The sequence below is a fragment of the Ovis aries genome, chromosome 10 (genome assembly GCF_016772045.2).
Source record: "Ovis aries strain OAR_USU_Benz2616 breed Rambouillet chromosome 10, ARS-UI_Ramb_v3.0, whole genome shotgun sequence".
Taxonomy (NCBI): Eukaryota; Metazoa; Chordata; class Mammalia; order Artiodactyla; family Bovidae; genus Ovis; species Ovis aries.
Window position 1 is genome coordinate 84,490,565 of NC_056063.1, and position 20,590 is coordinate 84,511,154.

Here is a 20,590-nt window from a genome sequence, read left to right on the forward strand (position 1 = left end):
GGGAACGTCCCTGCGCTACTCTCCACGCGTATCTTCCACCCAGCACTCCTCGGGAGTTCCACGTCCACGCGGGCAGCATCGTTTGAGGGGCTGGCTGTGTCTCGCTGGACACGGCTCGGTCAGCATGCCTGGTCACCGACACCACGGTCCCTCCAGGCTCCATCCAGTCTCTGGGCTGTGTCATGACCTCCTCCTCTAGGCAGGAGGTCACTTTTAATATCAGGGAAGTTTGCCTTCTCTTTCCAGTCTTCACTTAGTATGAAAGAGAGTCTGCCTAAACCAGAGGCCCAGCATAAAATACCGAATTAAGCCAATCTTAGTTCATTCTAAACAAACTTTCAGCATGCATGCTCCTGGATTTCAAAATATCCTGTAAGGTAATCAAATAACGCACATTTTTATCCCATTGGCATTCTGATTTTACGGAGCCTTAGCATATATATTCTTTTGCAAGAAGGACTAAATTTCTGGATTTTTTTTTTTAAAGCTTTAAATACCTGTCCAGATACAATGCAGCCCATAAGGGTAAACCTTGCCTTTCAATAAGTATTCAAGGGAATTAAAATGTGATCATTACAATTAGAGATTTTTTAAGTCAAGAGCAAAAGCTTCTAAATGAAGAGGCTTCATGCTTCTAGTTGGAATTAACTAAAAATTTTCAGAACCCGCCTTGGGAGCTGGTTTTGATAGGTGGGTCAAGTTGCCAACACTCTACCCACACTGGTCAGTCTTGAAGTCCAAACATCAGGGCAGTTGATGTGTGTGACTCAGCAGGAAGGACTCAGGACCCTCCAAGAAACACATCTGACTCAAAAGACGAACCTGAGCCTAAGGAGGCCCAGGACCTAACAACCACTAGCGGTCCAGAGACCACCGGGGGTCCAGGAGCCCCTGGGCCCAGCTCCAGAGGATGGAGTGGACCAGGTCCACCATGTAGGGTGTTCACACCAAATGACCCTGGTTTCCTCAACAGCCACAGGAAAAGGAACTAAAAAGACAGAAGGAGAAGCAAGCAAGCTGAGACCTCCCAGCCAAACACCGTAGTTAGACTTTTATTGAATCCTGATTCAAACAGAGCAACTTTAAAAGACACGTTTGAAACTAAAGTGAGGGAAAATTGAATGCCAAGTGGGTAGAAGGTGATTTTAACCAACTATTGTTGATTTTCCTGGACTTCCCTGGTGGTTCAGATGGTGAAGAATCTGCCTGCAATGCAGGAGACCCAGTTTCGATCCCTGGGTCAGGAAGATCCCCTGGAGACAGGGAATGGCTACAGACTCCAGTGTTCTTGACTGGAGAATCCCAGGGACAGCTGATTTTGTTAGATACAATATACTGTGGTCACGCCTTTATATTTTAGAGATAAAATAAGCACCAAGCATCTTTCCTGCAGGGAAGCAGAGGACTGGACGGATACCAAGGCCCTGACGGATTGCCAGGACCCAAGGTGGGCTCAGGTCTCCTCTAAGGGGTGGGGGCAGCTTTCACTTCCTTCCTCCGGGTGGTGGTCTGATCACCTCCTGTCCACCCTCATCGGAGAAGCAGGGAGGGGGCTGAGAGAGGCGGACACTGTAGTAACAAGCAGGTGGGGGCCCCTGGTTCCCATGAATAATTCCATGGGCAGGCAGGGGCTGTTGAGGACTCAGGGTGCAGCTGCTCCAGCTATCAGAGGACCTAGCAAGGTGGGGGGCGTACCCCACCAGGCGGGGCACCACCGATGAGGACAGAGGGCTCACAGCCAGGCCTTCTGGGGCGGGCGAGGCTCAGAGATGTCTAGGCAGCTCGTGGAGTCTGGGTCTCACCATCCAGATGGTATTAGATCGGGTGTGGGCACACCATCCAGATGGTATTAGATCGGGTGTGGGCACACACCCCCAGCTCACCTTCACAGGCGATCCAGTGGTGCCGTCAACGCAGAGGAGTCTGCCTGGAGGCAGGCGGTCCCCTGGACACTCCTGGTGTCTGGCAGGGGTCTCAGGGTGAGAGGGACCCCTGCCCGCTCCATCCTCTGCCGGCGTGTTCGGCTGGCAGCCGGGAGGCTGGACTGACCAGCGCGGGCGTGGAGTGTGGGCGGCAGCCTCCGCCCGGCTTGTCGTCCTCTCGGATCTGGACGCAGCCTTCAGGTGCAGAGCTCCAAGAGGCCAGCTCACCGTCTCTTGTTTCCCTGTCTTCCTTCTCCAGGGAGAAATGGGCAACCCAGGCCCCCCCGGCCTCCCGGCCTACTCCCCGCATCCTTCCGTGGCCAAAGGTCTGTGCCGTTCATTCTTCGCGCTCACATCCCGCGGGCTTTGTTGTCTGCTGTGGACCCAGAGCCGTGAGCTCGGGGGAAAGACTTTCTAAGCAAAACAAGGGAAATGCTGTTCAGCACTTAACCTCGGAGAACCTGTCCCGTGAACGCTCCCTCCCTGTGGGATAAGAGGGGTGTCACGGAGCGCCCCCTGCTTTCCTCTGGGAAAGGCTTTTGTTCCGGCCTACCTCGTATGGGCTCTGGCCCTGCCACCCACAGCAGCGCCGCGGAAGCCCAGCCTCGTGCCCGCCGGACCTCCATGGGCACGGCCCAGCACCTTCCCTGGTTTCTGCTCCAGCTCTGGGTGCGCCCACTCTGAGCCTTCTGTCTGGCTGACGTGCCCCGGGATGTCCTCCCCTGGCCCTCCTCCGCCGTCCCCTGCGCCTGGACGCCCTCCCCTGGCCCTCCTCCGCCCTCCCCTGCGCCTGGACGCCCTCCCCTGACCCTCCTCCGCCCTCCCCTGCGCCTGGACGCCCTGCCCTGGCCCTCCTCCGCCGTCCCCTGCCTGTGCCAGCTGTCAGGCCGCCTCTGGAGCCTGGCGCCTCTGCCCTCTGACTCGGCGGCTGTGCTGCCCAGGCGCGCTTCTATGGGACTCAAGTGTCGGTCAAGCGTGTGGCACTGAGCCGGCACACTCACGAGCTCAGAAATGCTGCCCACTATTATTTTCATTCTCCGTGGTCCCTCGAAGTCAGAGTTTCCCCCCGAATAACCCTCCCGTCCTTTGAAGCCTCCCTATATTGTTTTGGTATTCTGGGCCTGTCTCGTTCTATAATATTTATAGGAATTTTCTGTCAACCCTGTTTGGGCTTCCCGGCTGGCTGTAATAAAGAATCTGCCTGTCAATACAGGGGACGTGGGTTCCATCCCTGGGTGGGGAAGATCCCCTGGAGGAGGAAATGGCAACCCACTCCAATATTCTTGCCTGGAGAATCCCCTGGACAGAGGAGCCTAGTGGGCTGCAGTCCATGGGGTTGCACAGAGTCAGATGATCAACCTTATCTAATTAAGAATGAGCTCCCTGAAGGCGGGGCCACCATAGATGAAACATCTGGACCCCGCGTGCCTCATGCAATGGACAGGGCATCAGTCCCTATACCTCCAACCATTGTGAACATCTGCCCCGAGGCCTGGACAGTGGTCCTTTCATCGTGGGGTGTCTGTCTCGGTTCCAGGTATCAGAGGTGAGCCTGGATCCCCAGGAGCCCCCGGGGAGCCAGGAGCCCGCGGGGAGCCAGGAGACCCCGGTCTGCCAGGCCGGCCGGGCACGACTATCGGAGACGAAGGTACTGAGCTTCCGTGGCCTCGAAGCTAAGACGTGCGCGCGGGTCTCCCGCGAGCCCTGCCCCTCGCCGGCCCGAGCATGTGGATGTGGTCACAGAGCCGCTGTGTCCTAAGCTACACGCGCTGCCGACGGCACCGCGCGCGGCTCTGTCTGTCGCTGGCTGGGAGGAGCACAGGCGTCCAAGCATTCTAGCAGCTCTCGGGCTGGCCTCTGGGGGAGGGCAGAGGGGCTTTGTAAAGTGGAACGGTGCTGATGAAATACACCAGCGGCATCGCCCTTTACGTCGCTGGCTGGGCCGTAAACCACGGGTCCAGAGGGGTCTCGGGGCACAGCAGCCCCGTGGCTGAATCCCGGGGGCTCACAAGGCTGTGTTCGCTGTTGGGTTTTCAGATGAGAAGAGAGGCTTGCCGGGCGAGATGGGACCCAAAGGCTTCATAGGAGAACGTGGTTTCCCCGCGCTGTACCCCGGCCCCCCAGGAGCCGATGGGAAGCCAGGGCTCCGGGGTCCCCCCGGGCGCCCAGGACCGCCCGGCCCAGACGGTAAGTGGAGGGAAAGTCAAGGGCGGGGCATGCTGACGTCTGGACAAAGGGGCCTGGTCGCAGCCGCGTTCTCAGTGGGGTTTTTCTGCTGAATAATTCTGTGGACGAGGTGGCGGGTGGTGGGCGAGGAGGTGGCAGGTCATCCTGGGCCCGCCGTGCCCGCCGCCTGTCCTGGGCGGACCCCCGTGGGGCAGACTTGAGGCTCTGCCTTCTGGGCCCCCTCGAGCCGGAGGGTACGCTTGACGCCAGGAGTGGCTGTAGCACCTGTGGTGAGACACAGCAGCTTGGGGGGCTCAGACGGACTATCTGAGTCCTCAGACTGGACAAGCACGGCGTCTGGCCCCCTGTGCTGTTGGGCGAGGGGTCCCAAAGGGTCAGACGCGGCTGAGCAACTAAGCACAGCACAGCAGTGTGTGGGGGTCCAGCTAAAAGGCAGATTCAGAGACGAGGCTTTTGCCGCTGTCTTTGCTGTCTCTTGAGAAGAAAACCTTTCGGAGGCGTGAGAAGCGCATTGGTACCTGCTCCTTTGAGGAGAGAAGGCAGCAGTTACTTCTCTGGTTCCAGGTTGTCTTCTGAGTTACTCTGGTTCTGTGTTCCCAATTTCCCTTCAACTGCAAAAATCAGATTCTTACACGCTTTTGAAAAATTTCGGTACAGATATTTCCCTGGAATTTGCCAAATGGTTTGAGCAGTGTGATCACTGATGTGTTTTATTACCCTGACAGTAATGTTTAGTCCTGTACCGTCTGTGATCATGGCTAAGCATTGCATTTCCTGAGTCAGTGGTGCCTGTCGCTTTTTCCCTTTTTTGGCAACAGAACACGATGTATTAAAAATAAAAGCATACAAATATGCCTCTTTAAAAGATGGTGATTGAAGGCTAACCTTGCCATCCTTCCTGTAACTAAATTCCATTTCGATAAAGACACAAACACATACCATCTGGCTTCATAAATCTTACTTAGTAAATCTACAACTTACTCAGAAGTCATCTGTAAACATGTGAACTAATTTCTGGTCCATATGGTTAACTGAAAAAGGAGTTTATAACATAGATGGAATGGTGTCTGATAGATTTATCAACTTAAAAGTTTAAGAGCACACAACTTAAGTTCTCCTTGAAGTATTCATTTTACCCCATGAGACACATTGTTCCCAAATCACTTTTTAGAAGCAGTCTCCTGTACAAAAAGTAGTCAAGCATAATGGCCTTTTAAAATAGTTTTGTGAACAGTCATAATTTAATATTGATGATCTTGAGTCCCACAGAGCTCTCCAGCCTTTCCCCTGGAACAGAATTGTTGGATTCTGTTCTTGTTATCTGCATTTCACCAGGTTTTCTGTGTTGCTACTGATGGAAACCAGAATTTTTAATCTTTCGCGGTTCCAGCGAAAGCAAACGATGAAGGCAGTTTTCTTTCTGAACCGAGCGTCTGCTTACCCCCAGCTGCAGCTCGGTCAGCCAGGCCAACTGTTGGCGCAGCCCCACTGAGCTCTAGAATAAGTCAGGGCACGGCCAGGTCTCTTACGGCCACTTCGGGAAAATCGTGTGGGAAAGATCACAGAGGCTCACTGCTGTTCTTTAGGACTCGCTTGCAATTATTAATTTAATTAATTTATCAGATGAAGAAAAGGCAGTGTAGGAAGGAAGGAGGGAGGTGCACCTTCAGAGAGCCCCAGAGTGTCTTTTCTGGCTAGACTTTCAAACAGTGTGAAGAACACCCACGATGTCTTTGTCTGAGGTTTTAAAAGCCAGCACCCCTGAAGTATCCATGGTTAAATAACTCCCCGTAATACTAGCTTCTCCTAACGCATCCGAACCTGGAGACATAGCATAAAGCCCTCAGCCCACCGCTAGGCTGACAAGCTCTTGACCTGGTCCCCAGTGCCCATGGAGCCCATGCTGGGTGCCGTTTGCCCCATCAGAGCCCCCCGGCCGGCACCCCTCCACACACTCTCCCCTGGCTCGCTGTCTCTCCCCTTCCTTCTGAGGCTCCTTTGCTGGGTCTTCCTTCTTCCCCTCCACCATCCCATGGAGGATGGAATTCCTTGCCAATATCTCTCCACCCAGCAGACTCTTGCTTTGACAAGAGTTTAATACCGTGATGTACCAGCTGTCCCCAACTGCGTCCCCGTTGCCAGAATCTTGGCTCCCTGTCCACAGATGCCAAATAGAAACACAGAGACAGTTTGGGAGAAATAGAAAAGAGTGCCTGATTATTTTTGCCAGGCAAAGGGGAAACACAGCAGGCTAGCGCCTGGAGAACTGTTCCGCCCCCCTTTCTCAAGAACAGGGAGGGGTTTTATAGCCTCTTGAAGGTCTTGGTTTTTTTCTTTTTTTTTCCTGCGATGTTTCAAAACGGCCACAGCTGGCATCAGGCAACTCAGGAACCGGGTCCAGTGTCCCTGAAGCTATCGGCCCCCGACCTTCCCTCTGAAATGCAGAATGCTGCGAGAGAGTGTGGAGCGGGGGAGTGCCTGGTGCAGAGTGCCGTCTGTATGGAGTCAGAGGGTGATTACCTCGGGAAGGACAGGGCCAGCTCCCAGTGCTTGTGAGCAGCAAGAGCTGGCGAGCAACCACGGCTGTTTAGGTCCTGCCGGCCTGTTGGGCTGGCACTCTGTTCTCTCGTTTGGATTCTGCTGCGACGGCCCTAGCCTAGTCCTGCACGCTGAGCCGCAAACTCCTCCCCGCAGTTAACTAGACACCTTGTCTCCGCTGCGTGTCTCACAGGCATCTCCAGCTTCGTGAGCCCTCAGCTGGACTCAGGGTCTCCCCTCCCCAGCCCAGCCAGCACGGCCCTGCGCTGGGGCCTCGCCCATCCCCGCCGACGCGGGACCTCGAGCCTGGGCGCCAGCACCCTGCCCTGGTGCTTCTCGGGAATGTACAACCTCGTTCCCACCACGAGAGGGCGCTCCGATCGAGCGGAACGCGGAGCGTTTTCTGGGCTTTAGAGTCTATTTCTTAACACGGTAGCTCAGATGTCCTCGCTGGCAATGGTCAGAGCCCTACAGACGGGCAGGACACCTGAAGGGTCCCCATCCTAGTGAAGGGGGAAGGTGAGGAGGGGGTGGGTCACAGGTTATCCACACGGTCACACGTGTGCGTGTGTGGACGTGTGTGCGCCCGGTGTGGAAGCCCCTGGGGCCTGCAGGGAGGGGCGTGCCCAGGCTCACCTGTTCCAGGCCGGGGCAGGGCAGGGAAGAGCTCCCCTTGACGCCTTTCATGGTCTGGTTTTGCTCTGGGTTTTTGTCTCTCTGGGAACCAGAGGTCATGGTGATCCCAAGTCTTTGACGCGTAAGTAAAATACGTGATTAAAAACAATTGAAACTTTTCTGAAAAGTAAAGATGTCTATTTCCAGACTTTAATGGGAAAACTGAAATCACAGGTGTTCACATGTCTTTCCAGCCCTGGAAGCAGTGGCCACAAAAAGGAAGTCTCTGTGTCTTTCTGAGAGCGCTTGGGCTGCAGTTGGGCGGGGGGTGGTCGTCGTCTGTTGGGAGATACAGCTGTAAACCTTCCCTCGCGGGAAGCAGACGGCCGGCCCTGGGCTGAGCTGACGTGCCGTCCTTGTGGGTCTTCCCCTCAGGTTTTCTGTTCGGCCTGAAAGGAGCAAGAGGAAGTGGGGGCTTCCCGGGCTCCTCCGGGTTCCCAGGGGCTCGTGGACAGAAAGGATGGAAAGGTGAGGCTGGCTGGGGGTGAGGGGCAGGGCGCTGCTTGGCCCTCCTGCGACAGCCCACCCTCCGCTGGTTCTGAGATGGAGATAAGACCCCCAACCCCTCTCCCCCCCCGAACCCAGGGGTGAGAGGACCAGAGTGGGCACGTCCTCCCGGTGCGGTCCTCCCAGCCCAGCCCCTGGGCCACAGGAGGACTGTGCCTGCGGGTCGTGGATGAACAGCACGGCACCGCGTCTCCCCCACATTGCAGGTGACGCCGGCGACTGCAGATGTGCAGATCAGTTCATCAGGGGTCCTCCAGGGCTGCCAGGACCCAAGGGCTTTGCAGGTGCCAACGGGCAGCCTGGCAGTAAGGGCAGCCAAGGAGACCCCGGCCCGCACGGCCTCCCTGGGTTCTCCGGGTTCAAGGTGAGAGACCAGTTCCACCATGAGACCGACAAGACGACCTTGACACCTGACCCCACGTGCCCCCTGCCCAGCTTTCATTTACGGAATCATACACACTAGACCAGCAACACTTTACACACCCAGGGCACCGCTCAAAAAAAGCTGCATGTTCCCAGAGACACGTAAATGTTTTCCTGGTGGGAACGTGAAGTGGGGCAGCCGTTGTGGAAAACAGCTTGATGCTTCCTCGAAAGGTCAAACATAGAGGTGTCACATGCCCCGGAAAGTCCCCTCCTAAGTTCAGACCCGGGAGAGTGAAAGCGCGTGTCCACACCAATGGGGTGCCCTCAGAAACACAACGCTACGTGAGTTAAGACAGACACGGCAGAACAGGTATTACGTGATGCCATTCCTATGAACTGTCCAGAACAGGGCTCTTCAGACAGAAAGTAGGTCGGTGGTTGCCGAGGGTTGGAAGGAGGGAGAATGGGAGGGACTGGCTCTTTCTGGGGTGATGAAAATGGTCTGGAATTAGGTGAGACCAATGGTTGCAGAACTTTGTGAAAATACTAAAAAAAAAAAAACCCACACCCTGAATTGTGTGCTTTAAAATGATTAATCTTCTGTGAGTTATATCTCAAACGAAGAAACCCGTCTATACTTCAGATTTAGTGTTTTATGAAGGCTCCCTTCACTCCATAAAAAGCGAGACGTCCAAGTAACTCATGAATGTACTTTGGATGAATGTGTGGGATTTTCTGCCTGTGGATTCCAGCTAAGTGGGCCTCATTTCCCACCCTAAGAACAGATGGTCCAGAGTAGGTCTTTCTTTGTGGCAGGTTTGAACTCACTCGTGATTTCAAAGCAAATTTTAGGGGGAAACAAAGAAACTACTTTTTATTTATTTTTTAGTTAAAAAGAGAACTGCGGGACATTTATACAGTGGAAAGTCTAGCATTTTGTATATTCAGCAGTAGCGGAATGTTTGCTCAGGACCCCCAGCCAAGGATGCTCAGAACCACCTGGCGCGGTGTCGAGATGCAGGCGGCAGGCGGCCCCTCAAGCTGCGGGTGCAGAGGGTCATTGCTCAGACTGCGTCATGCTGAGGGAGCTTTGCGGGTGAAAATGGGGTCTAAAGCCCCGCTCTGCTCCATTCTCTGGGGCTTCCCAGAAGACAAGTGCTTCCATCCAACCGGACGTAGTAGGCGCTACATTTCCTGCTAGTTTAAAAATGCCATCATCTCCAAATCCTGGCTAAGCGCGTGGAAGTTGGCTCAAGTATTCGGAAAGCGTGTGCATGGTGCGAATCCAGGCTGAGTAATGGCGGAACTGGTAGGACGTTCAGTTCTTCGGAAAGCGATGGAGCGATCCGAGAAGCCTGGTGGATCTCGCTTTACGCACATGGAGTGTCTAAACTCTTCCGGGAGCATGTGCTTCCCGCAGCTGTTGCACGCACACCCGCGGCACCTGCGCTCACACGTCCCAGGCACTGTGCTTTGTTGCTGTTCAGTCCTAAGCTGTGTTCGGCTCTGTGCAACCCCATCGACTGTAGCCCCCCAGGCTCCTCTGTCCGTGGGATTCTCCAGGCAAGAGTACTGCAGTGGGTTGTCACTCCCTTCTCCAGGGGATCTTCCCCACCCGGGGAATGAACCCGCGTCTCCTGCGTCGGCAGGCGGATTCTTTACCACTGAGCCACATCTTGCGTTTGATTGTACGCTTATGTATCTGCAGCAGGAGAGCCTCAGACAGTTTTTTTGTGGTTTAATATCTATACTGATAGGATCTGCAAGAGCGCCTCAAATACGGAAGTCGGTTAGTAAATGAACCCGTGAGTCCATCCGCTTGCCCAGCGCCTCCTAGCCACGCCCTGCCTGTGTGGGAGACTTTGTTCTAGATACAGAGAGAATGTGACCCTTTCCTGCAAATAACAAGATTGATAAGTGGAGTCTCTGTGGGCTTTTTAAGGAGAAAAGAACATGTCATTTGAAACATTCCATTTAATTAAACCAACGCCTAAAGCTTCCATATGCTTGCAAATACCAGCAACCAGGAGCTGCCCCAGACTAGCGTATCACGCACATAAAGTGCATCCTGGGACTTCCCTGGTGGTCAGGCAGCTAGGACTCTGCACTCGCGGGGCAGGGGCCGAGGTTCCGCACCTGGCCGGGGAGCTAGACCCCACAAGCCGCAGCCAAGAGTTCTGGCGTGCTGAAACTGACTAACGGACCATGAATGCATCCTGAAATGCTCGTCTGCTCATTTCTGCTCCCTGAAAGACCCAAGCTAGACTTTACAGCTTCAAATGTGAATGTCCCCAACTTGAGTTGTCTCTAAAGTATGATTTTTTTTTCCCACCTTGATTTCAGTTAGGAGGACAAGCTATAGAATAAATAACCCTTATTGCTCAATACTGAATGATCACAAAGATCCATCGTTCATACCTGGCGGCTTACTATTTGCCCAGATTCTACAAAATTGTAGTTGAGTTAGCAGCCTTGAAGACGTGGTAGAGGACTGCTTCTCCAAAGTTAAAGAGTTTGAGACTGCGGATGGCGCTTCTGCGGCCCTGGGCCGGGCTCTGAGAGTCTGCCTTCCTGACAAGCTTCCAGGGAGGCCGGGGCTGCCCACCTGCAGGCCACACGCTGAGTGGCAAGGTCCTTACTTTCTGCATCCAGCCATGTGTGGCTATGTCCCTTAAGTTTTAGCTACTTAAAATTGTGCCGTCAGCATCTGAGTTCCACCGTTCAAGTGTCCCGTGGCCATTGGTGGTTGGTAGCGGTGGCACGGGGCAGTCCGGACAGAAGTGCCCGGCTCTGGGCTTGATGCCAGGTAAAGGCCCTCAAGTCGTATGAGCGGGAGTCATTGTCTTCTCGGAGACCCCGACCAGGGTGGAGAAAGAAGGAAATGTGTGTCTGTTTCCATAGGGAGCCCCTGGTAACGTCGGTCCCCCCGGGCCCAAAGGGATGAAGGGAGACTCCAGGACCATCACCACCAAAGGTGAGTCTCTGTGGGCGGCGGGTCTAAGGCCGTTCGCCCTGTGCTCGGCCTGGAAGGGTAGACTCACGCCGTGCCCCTCCTGCAGGTGAGCGGGGCCAGCCAGGCGTCCCCGGCGTGCCAGGGCTGAAAGGTACCGACGGCATCCCAGGACCACCCGGGCTCGATGGGTTCCACGGGCTCCCGGGCCCTCCCGTGAGTACCTCGGGGGGTGAGGGGAGCGGAGAGGGGGCTCAGCCCTCACCCCCGTCAGCCACGTTCTTACACACCTGAGCTTCGGAGGTGCTCACCAGCACCACATCCTCCCAGCTCAACCTGTCCCCTTTTGATGAGCAGGAATCACAGTTTTTAAGGAAACAGTGATTGGGGTTGGAGCCAAGCCCAGCGGGAAGAATTGAAAGAAAAAGCAGAAATAAACATTCCTCCTGCTGTGATGTAGCGTGAGAGACCTGCCCCCTCTTCCAGCTGAATATTCCTAGACGGAGAGGGGAACCCTTTTTCCAGGATTGCTTGTAAAACACACAACTTTGTTTTTGCAACACATGCACACCCGTGTGGCAAGAGTGTGTGGTAGAGGCAGAGCCCCCAGCCTCCGCTCTGCGGGAAGACGGAGGGCGGACGGCGAGGGGCAGGTGGCCGCGGACACCAGAGCCCTCCTCCCCACTCCGAGCTCATCCCAGCCCGAGGAGCGCAGTGAACTGGACGTGGGGGAGCTCTCTGCCTCCCGCTTCCGCTCTGCTGGTCCCACCATCTCTACTTATTCTAACAAGCTCGCTGCTCTTTCTCGTCCAAAGACTTCCTCCCATTTGCCACTGTACTGCCCCTTGGGAATAAGAGACCCGTCACAGGTGCTAAGTCCTAAAGATAAAATAACGTGTTCCTGCCCCGTTTAGCCAGATCTCTGCCTAACTGCTCTCTCAAAGAATTCCTCCTGAGAATGCGGGTCCAAGCAGAGCTTGGAAAGGAAAAGTACTCAGATTCCCATCCTCTAGAGTCTTGTTCATGGCTGCTGTGACGTCTGTCCTTTATTTCTGTGACCTGGCCAGACTGTGGCTGGGGTTCCTGTTCTTCCCTGCTGTCTTCTGCCCCCCCGTGTCCATAGCGCAGAATTCGGGGATCGCGGCAGTGGGCCTGGCAAGATGGCTGTCTTCGAGGCTTCCATGTGCTATAAGAGATGTTCCGCATTTCTCACAGGGCGATGGCATCAAAGGCCCCCGAGGGGACGCGGGCCAACCAGGAGCCCCCGGCACGAAGGGCCTTCCAGGGGAGAGGGGCCCCCCAGGACTGGGCCTGCCAGGCCTCAAAGGCGAGCGCGGCTTCCCAGGCGATGCTGGATTGCCCGGACCACCAGGCTTCCCGGGGCCTCCCGGCCTCCCCGGCGCTCCAGGACAGACCGGTACGGGGGCCCAGGCTCGCCTGTTTCACAGTCGTGAGACACTGCTCTGCACCTGCGGCTCTTCTCCAGCGTGCGTGAGAGGGGAGGGCGGGGCGTCACACGGGGGGCTGTGCTGCTACCGCAGGTCTCAGCGCGCCACCCCGCCACGGGGTCTTCAGACCCAGCGCGGGCCCTCACCCGTGCTGGACGCACAGAGGCTGAGCACGAAGTTCAGAAACGGGCCTCCAGTGCCCCGCCCGCCCCAGCCTCCCCACCACCACAGACACGCGTGCACACACAGATAAGCCAGGCACTCTCCACTGCTGCACAATCGCCTCACCCTGTCGCTACATCTCTCTCCCAGATTGTGACTCGGGTGTGAAAAGACCCATCGGAGCAGACGGCCAGGAGACCATCCAGCCAGGTACTGTCACGACAGGACCCTTAGAAACTGTTGATAGAGTTTGTGCTCGTGGAGAGCGGCCGGGGGTCCCACCGGGGGCACGGAACCACTGTCAGAGTAGAAACACGTGCGGACTCGCCTTAGAAGCCAGGGCAGGGCCGGGGATGACCACGTGTCACCAAGTTGCCCCTACAGTATGAAGCCTCTGTTTACAGGGTCGGTAAGACTCAACGGATAAACAAGTGCTTTCTCACCCAGAACATGTGTCTGTATGTGTGTGAAGGACAGCTGTGCATTACTGACCCGTTAAACAGGGTGAGGATCCGGCCCACATGTGAGAAGACTTTGGTCCAGCCGTGAGTGAGTGCTTAAGAGAGCAGGGCCGATGGATATAGAGAGGAGGCCTGGTGGCCCTGGCTCCGTGGAGGGGCGGGGGCAGTCCAGAAGTGGACCCGGCTGCCATCAGACAGGCGAAGTCTCCAGCCGGGGGGCCGAGAAGCTGAGGAGGGGGGCCAGGCAGAGGGATAGGTCCAGGGGGCGCACGCTCAGGACCGGAAGAGCAGAGCGCAGAGGGTGAGGTTTTCAGAGTCGAAGAAGCTGGCAGGCCATTTGGACATCGGGGTGGCAGTGGCTCGCCTGTGGGAGTCGAGGTCTGGGGCCGCCTCCCAAGATGCAGGCTGGGGTTGGAGAAGAGCATCAAGGCCTGTGGGCCCCGCCACAGGGTGTGCAGGTGGGTTAGGCCCTCGGGCCAGGGTGCAGGGCGGGAACAGCAACCCTGGAGCTTCCAGCGGTCTGGCCAGTCTCGCCAGGAAGGCCCTGGGGGTGCGGCTCTGCAGGCTGGAGGCCCGGCCCCCTGAAGACGTCCAGGGTCCGTACTTTTGATGACCTGGGCTGGCCGTCTGTGCACCTTGGACCGCTTCTGTGGCAGGGGAGCCCACAGCTCCTCTATGGCCGACAGATGGGGCCGAGGTAGGAGCCTTGCCGGATCCCAGGCCGACGGACAAAAGGCCTCTCAAAGAACCGCTGCTCCTGCGCAGGCCCCCAGCCTGACAAAACACCCCTGCGTGGTGTCCCCAGCAGAGGCGGCCACCGCCGGGTCTCGTATGCACAACCCAGCAGCAAGTCGTGGCCGTTCTGAACGTGATCAAAGTCACAGAGCACCTTTCGAAGTCTTCCTCCATCCCCGGTGGAAATTTCCAGACAAAGAAAGGCATCCATACTGGCTGACACGCATGGGGGGACCAGATGAACGAGGCTGACTTGCCCTGACAAGGGGGACCCCCCACCAGCATGGCCCCCGTTAGCCTCCGATGGGACTGCCTTCATTTGCATTTTATATTAACATTACGACTGCGTTACACAGTGAAATTAAAGTTGCATCAGCATCGAGATTAATTGAATCATCAGATCACCCTGATCTTTCAATCAGGTTTTCACAGCCGATGCTCTTGACCTTAGCAACGTCTGATGCCATGAAGCTGGGTGTGCACAGTGGTTAAAACGGCCCTCTTCTGTCTTGGCAGGTTGTGTTGGAGGACCCAAGGGATCCCCAGGCCAGCCCGGTCTCCCCGGCCCCCCAGGTAATGGAAAAGTCCTTCCCGCCCTGCTCGGAGCGTCCCCACCTTCCCTGCCCCTCTCTGGCCCTCCTTCTCCACCTCTGGTGCCCCCCCTGCCCAGACGTCCTGGGCTCTCGGTACAGTACTGCACGCTGGCTGCTTCTGCGGGGGGCTGGCTTGCGCTCGTCGTTGCAGTGAGCGAGTTGAACCCTGAGCCTGTTGTCCACACGGCTCTCCATGACCCTCCCTGCCCAAGCCCTGGAGAGGCCTGTCGGCCCTGGACCCCACGTAGGCGCCAAGGCTGCTGCCCCCGAGTGCTGACCACTCCCAGGGGGCGGGCTCAGAGACAGTTCTCAGCAGGTCCCGGGGAAGCAGGGTCCAGAAGGTACACCCGTCAGGTGAGAGGAGAGAGGTGTGAACAGCACGCAGCTTCTGGTATAGACTGACGTTCCATGGCTGGTCTTCAGTGACCCTCAGCTGCTGGTGTAGACCCACACTTAGCCCTGTCAGGTGCCAGGGGTGCTGTCTGTGGACTGATGTCCCCTGGGCTAATCACTTCCCAGTTTCCTAAGAGACCGTGTGGGGTCAGGGGCCAGCCTTGACCCCCTCTGTCTCTCTCCTGCTGGGGTCTCTTCGTAGCTCTGACATGTATCTGGGTCTCCCTGGGTCATTTAGGTGCCAAAGGCCTCAGAGGAGTTCCAGGATTTTCAGGAGCCGACGGAGTGCCAGGGCTCAAGGGTCTCCCAGGAGATCCAGGTCGAGAGGGATTCCCAGGACCCCCAGGTGAGTCAGGGTGGGATGCCGCTCGGCCCCGTAGGTTCGGGGAAGGACTGTGTGTACAATCTGGATGCTCCAGCTCCGTTGTCTTAACATTTAGAAACTCAGTACATGCTCGATGACAATTTTTGCTCGTCCTTGGGAAATTAAAAAATGTCTCCCTTTTCATCGCTGATCTTTTGTGGAAGAAACTTACAGATCTTACATGGAAAAAAAGAAAAAGACAAGTCGGCAGAAAGGTTTTTCTCTGGTGGCCTTGAGACAATCTAAGGACAGGTGAAGTTACCCTCTGAGCCCTCATCGCCGATATCTGATCTGCTGATTGCTCACTGTATACCACGCAAAGAACACCTGTGTTTTGCTGTTCACGGCACTGCCTGTCTGCGCTGCGGTTTACAGCTTGTCTGAGTCAGCAGCTCAAACCATTTCATCTACATTTGACCCAGCAAAGCATCATGGGAGCCATTGAGTGGCTGAAAGAGCTTAAACCCTTGAGCTGTATATGGCGGGAAACGCGCGTGCTTCCAGTAATGAACAGTGGGCAGGAGTTGGCAGTACCTGCCTGCGTGTCCACAGACCCTGGAAAACGACTCAGTGACCCCAGACACAGCTGTCCCTTTGGGGTCCCGGCTCGGAGGGGGTGCGGGAGCCCAGCTGCGTTACTTGGTGTGCAGAGGGCCACCAAGGGAATCGTGGCACTGGGGAATCGTATTATCTGAACAAAGCTATAGATGGTTTCACTGAGCCCCACCCCCCGCAAGCCAGACATGCGCTGCAGGATCCGGGCCACATCCTCTCCTAGGCTCCCTGGAGCCACTCTCGCCGCCCCACACTGGTGAAACATCAAAACTCCCTACTTCTAGAAAGCTCTCGGTTGGAATGAAACCTGCCTCCCAGCAGGTCTCTGTTGATTGTTTCTGGAGTCAGTGGTTCTGCTCCGTAAACACCCCTCACCCACAAGGCAAAACGGTGGCCGCACGCCCCATAGACATCTCGCAAGTGGGCAGACCCGGCACCAGGAAGGCCAACATTTCTTTTTATCACTCAATATCTGTCCCCACAGAAATCTCCCGCCTTTCTGTGACTGCCCTCCAGCTTGCCAGCATTCCTTTCAACCAAGCTCCAGGAACCAAACAGAACATTCCGGGTGTCCGGACTCACGCAGAACAGTGGATTCCTTACATGCAGACCCTTAGCAAACGTGTTCAGCAGAGAATAGCTGAGCTGTGCCCCTCCCCTGTCGTGTACTCGGCCAATTGCCCTACTCCTAAGTTTTCAGCTCAGGATCAGCCCCTGGTGGGCCTTCTTCCTGGAGTCAGTGTCCCGGGCCACAGGGACCGTGCCTTTCACATTGTGTTGCTCCGTGGTTTGCAGAGCTAGGAGGCCTGCCCCCTGGGTCTGTTATCAAGGCCTTGGAGAGAAGCAAGGGGAAGTGTTTCCACATTTTGCCGCCCACTTGGGATGTTGAGAACTTACAGCTTTGTCCCTTTGGGGACAGCGGGTGCACTGAAGTGAAGTGTGAATCGTTTTGAGAGGATGCTAATTCATTTTTCTTTTTTCACAAATGATAACACTTTATTATAGAAAAAGCGTCCATCCCAAATACAGGATTCTGTAAACACTGGTAGGTGAGCAAGTGCAACTTTAAATGTAAATACAAAGCAAAGAGGCAAAACCTACAAGCATTTTGCCTTTAAGAGAAAATGTCACGTTCTCCTTCAGAAGTGCTCCCACCCCAGCACGAATGCAGCTTCATCTCCCATAAAGGCATCGTAGCATCAGCCTATAGGACGGTTAGGATGCTAATATGTTAATACCTTCTTGCCTTGAAAACGAAGGGGATTTAGGAACCGCAGTTCGTACGCCCAGCCGAGCAGGCTTAAACGGCAGGAACTGGCCAGTGAGTCAGATGTGCCCTCCTCAGACTGGAGGAGGTCACAGTGCTTGTGAAAGCCTGTTCCTCATTCGGGCCTGCCCGCTGGTGTCCACAACCTCCCTGCTCATGACCCCAGACCCACGAATGCTGAGGGCTTCAGTCCAGGGAGCGCTGACCCGGCCGCCCCCTGGTGCACCTTAGCTACCGTGCAGGGCTGGGGTCAGACTCGGGGAGGCAGAAGGACACCCTTGGGGGCTGTGTGGGTTCGAGACCAGAGATGCGGCGAGCACTCGAGCCGACCTCCCACACCAGACCCCTGCTGTCTCCCGTCTCTTTCTGATGCTGACCTCTGCCTGTGGGGACGCCCTGTGTTTCCTTTCAGGGTTCATGGGACCCCGCGGCTCCAAAGGCGCAGTGGGCCCCCCCGGCCTGGATGGACTCCCTGGCGCCTCCGGCCTACCGGGGCCAGTTGGGCCCCCAGGGGACAGGGGCCTTCCTGGAGAAGTGCTGGGGGCCCAGCCCGGGCCCCGGGGAGACTCTGGACTGCCTGGACGCCCCGGACTGAAGGGCCCTCCCGGAGAGAGAGGCCCACCTGGCTTCAGGGGTGAGTCACGGAGGCAGAGGAGAGGGGCCGCGGGGCCACTGCTCCGAGGCTCCCTGCGGGGGTCGGGGTCGAGAATCCCTCCTGGGGCTTGGGGAGGAGCCCAGGACCGCCCGCGGGACCATGGGTCTCCGTCCTGCTTGTCCTCTTTGTTCTGGCGTTCCTGCAGAACGTTCTAGAGCAGTGATCGCCGTGCTGTGTACACCGGGGGTCCCCAGCCGTTTTGGCACCAGGGGCCAGTTTCATGGAAATCAGTTCCTCTGTAGATGGGGAGGAGGGATGGGAATAATGGGAAGCGACAGGTGAAGCTTTGCCCATCCACCACTCACCTCGAGCTGCGTGGTCCGGACTCCCCCCCGGCCACAGACTTGCACTGGTCCCAGGCGGGCGGAAACCGGTGTGGGGCCCGCCGCTGCAGGACGGGTGCGGTTGGCATGAAGAAGCCAGGGGCGGGCCGTGCTCAGAGAGGGCTTGCGAGGAAAACAGACGGTCTGGCACGCAGCTCAAGGTGTGGGATACAAAAGGGATGGGTTTAGAAAACGTGACGTTCACCACCTCATCCGTGCGTGTTCAGCAAGGCGGCAGGGTGCCTGTTGACTGCTGTGTGAACAAGGTACCCAAAGCCTTCCATGTCCAGTTTATGCAAAACGGGCTCCGAGAGCCCAGAGCGCAGACTTCCATGGGCTTGTGTTGCTGGAGTGGGTGGGGTGACCGCCAGGCCGTTCGGGGTCTCCATCAGAGAGGCATCAGCTGTTAGGACATCAGCTGCGCTGTCCTCAGCCCAGCGTCTAAGCCCAGGCTGACCGAGGCTGCCTCCGGGGTGTGAGACATGACATCCCCCCTGCAACGGCCTCCAGACCAGTGGGCATCCTTCACGAGCGACACTGAGGGTTCTTGACTGGCAGACGGAGGCCCCACCCTCAGGAGTATGCGCCTGCCCACCTTGCCGCAATCAGAGTATAAAACCTTTGCCTGAGCTCTTTCACTGAAGGATGCCTAGATTTTTTAAATGTAGCTGTTTCCCCACAGACTTCAAAAAGTCTGAGCGAAACCACAGAAAACAGCAAGCCTGGGGGGGATTCCCACATTCAGCATCACCTTGATGACTTGCTGGTCTAGGCAGAGGATTTTGTCTGGTCAAAGCTCTGGCTTCCGAAGCGTCAGTTTGGGGAAACTGTTTGCACGTCTGTTCGACCATCCCTGGCAGGAGCAGCGGGCAGACCAGCATGCTACACAGCTGTTTAATGTGCTTGTCAAGAGCATTTTAAAATGTGGCCAAATGCTCAAAATGTAACATCAAGTGAGAAAAGCTAGATGAAAACCGCGCTTGAAGTGAGACGTCCGTTCCGCAAATACCTCCTGCATGTCTAGTCACGGGAACTGAGGCCAGAAAGAAGTCAAGCAGGATGGTAGTGACTGGCTCTGGGGGAGAGCGGGAGCTCCTTCCCCCTTGTCTTTGTGCTTCTGTGTGTTTCCCTGACTCCTTCCCACCTGCAAAGCCTGTTGTTACAGGACAGCGCTGAGGAGCAGCTGTCCCCTGCAGTGAGCCACGCGGGGCTGGCTTCACGGTCTCATCTCCCCTCCCGCAGGAAGCCAGGGCATGCCAGGGATGCCAGGCCAGAAGGGCCAGCCAGGCTCCCCGGGATTCTCGGGCCAGCCGGGACTGCCAGGAGCGCCAGGACAGCACGGCTTCCCAGGAGCGCCTGGCCGGGAGGGGCCCCTGGGGCCCCCGGGCGCCCCCGGCTTTGAAGGTAAGGACCCGCGCTCCCATCTAGCGGAGGGAGGGCTTGGGTGTGCCCTAGGGAGCCCGCCCTGCAGAGCCACCGGGGCTCTGAAAGCGCCGCACATGGCCCAGCTCGGAACAGGAGTTCATCATTCCACAGTCGGAGGCTGGTAGCCCACGGTCACGGTGGCGGCCTGGCTGGTCCCTCCCAGGCCCCGTCTCCATGGTGGGCGGCCGGCCAGCTTCTCCCCACGCCCTCACAGGGACACCTCCTGTGCCGGCATCCTCATCTCTTCTTTCTATAAGGACGCCCGTCATCCTGGCTTAGGGTCATCCTTGCAACCTCGTTTAATTGACCTCGGCCCCCTCTCTGAAGGCCAGCTCTGAATGCTGTCACATCCCGCGGTCTGGGGCTGGGACGTGTGTGCTGGACACAGTCCAGCCCGTAACAGGTTCAGGACACACGTGTCACCAGACAGGAGGGTGCACCACTCACACCTTGACACTCACCTCTGAGGTCACACTTCCCAGCATCTTTCCCAGATGTTTTTCTAACCAAGAGCTGTTACAACCGAGGTCTCCAAGGTATCCTGAGAGGAGTTCCCTCTGTGCGGCCAGTTCATCCTGCATTATGTCCCTCCCCCTCCTGACAGGTCTGCCTGGAGACAGAGGGGAGCCGGGGGACACTGGCGTCCCTGGCCCCGTGGGCAGGAAGGGCGGCTCTGGGGACAGAGGCGACCCTGGGCAGCAGGGAGAGAGAGGTCACCCTGGACTCCCGGGATTTAAAGGAGTGTCTGGAATGCCTGGTACCCCGGGACTGAAAGGTGAGCGCAGAGCACGGCCACAGGCCTGCCTGGGGGCGGGGGCAGCCCCGCGGGGTGGGGGTCCCACCTTGCAGTGCCCAGCGGCTCTGGGCCCTGGGGACTGCGGACGCTGCCCAGGCTAGCTGTGACCGCTGTGCCCAGTGTGTCTACTTACCACGGTGCGGGGGGGCGGTGTCTGAGGAGCGGGCCTCACTACCTTCGAGGGGGACTCCCCTGAGAGGCGGGATTCAGGTCCGGAGGCTGGCTGCTGAACAGACACCCCAGCAAAGAGAAGCACTGGGTCCCCAGC

The 20,590-nt window shown here is 56.9% G+C and overlaps 1 protein-coding gene across 2 annotated transcripts in view; it reads left to right on the top strand.

Moving 5' to 3' along the window:
- Positions 1–20,590, top strand: part of COL4A2 (collagen type IV alpha 2 chain) — a 157,970-nt gene that overhangs the window by 120,604 nt on the left and 16,776 nt on the right. For both annotated transcript variants that reach the window (XM_027973787.2, XM_027973788.3), the window contains 15 exons: positions 1,394–1,447; positions 2,182–2,248; positions 3,460–3,570; positions 3,960–4,109; positions 7,698–7,790; positions 8,036–8,193; positions 11,097–11,169; positions 11,255–11,361; positions 12,361–12,562; positions 12,906–12,965; positions 14,468–14,524; positions 15,176–15,283; positions 17,536–17,757; positions 19,344–19,505; positions 20,131–20,301. In XM_027973787.2, coding sequence (XP_027829588.1) covers positions 1,394–1,447; positions 2,182–2,248; positions 3,460–3,570; positions 3,960–4,109; positions 7,698–7,790; positions 8,036–8,193; positions 11,097–11,169; positions 11,255–11,361; positions 12,361–12,562; positions 12,906–12,965; positions 14,468–14,524; positions 15,176–15,283; positions 17,536–17,757; positions 19,344–19,505; positions 20,131–20,301 — 1,795 coding nt within the window. The remainder of the gene's footprint in view (positions 1–1,393; positions 1,448–2,181; positions 2,249–3,459; positions 3,571–3,959; positions 4,110–7,697; positions 7,791–8,035; positions 8,194–11,096; positions 11,170–11,254; positions 11,362–12,360; positions 12,563–12,905; positions 12,966–14,467; positions 14,525–15,175; positions 15,284–17,535; positions 17,758–19,343; positions 19,506–20,130; positions 20,302–20,590) is intronic.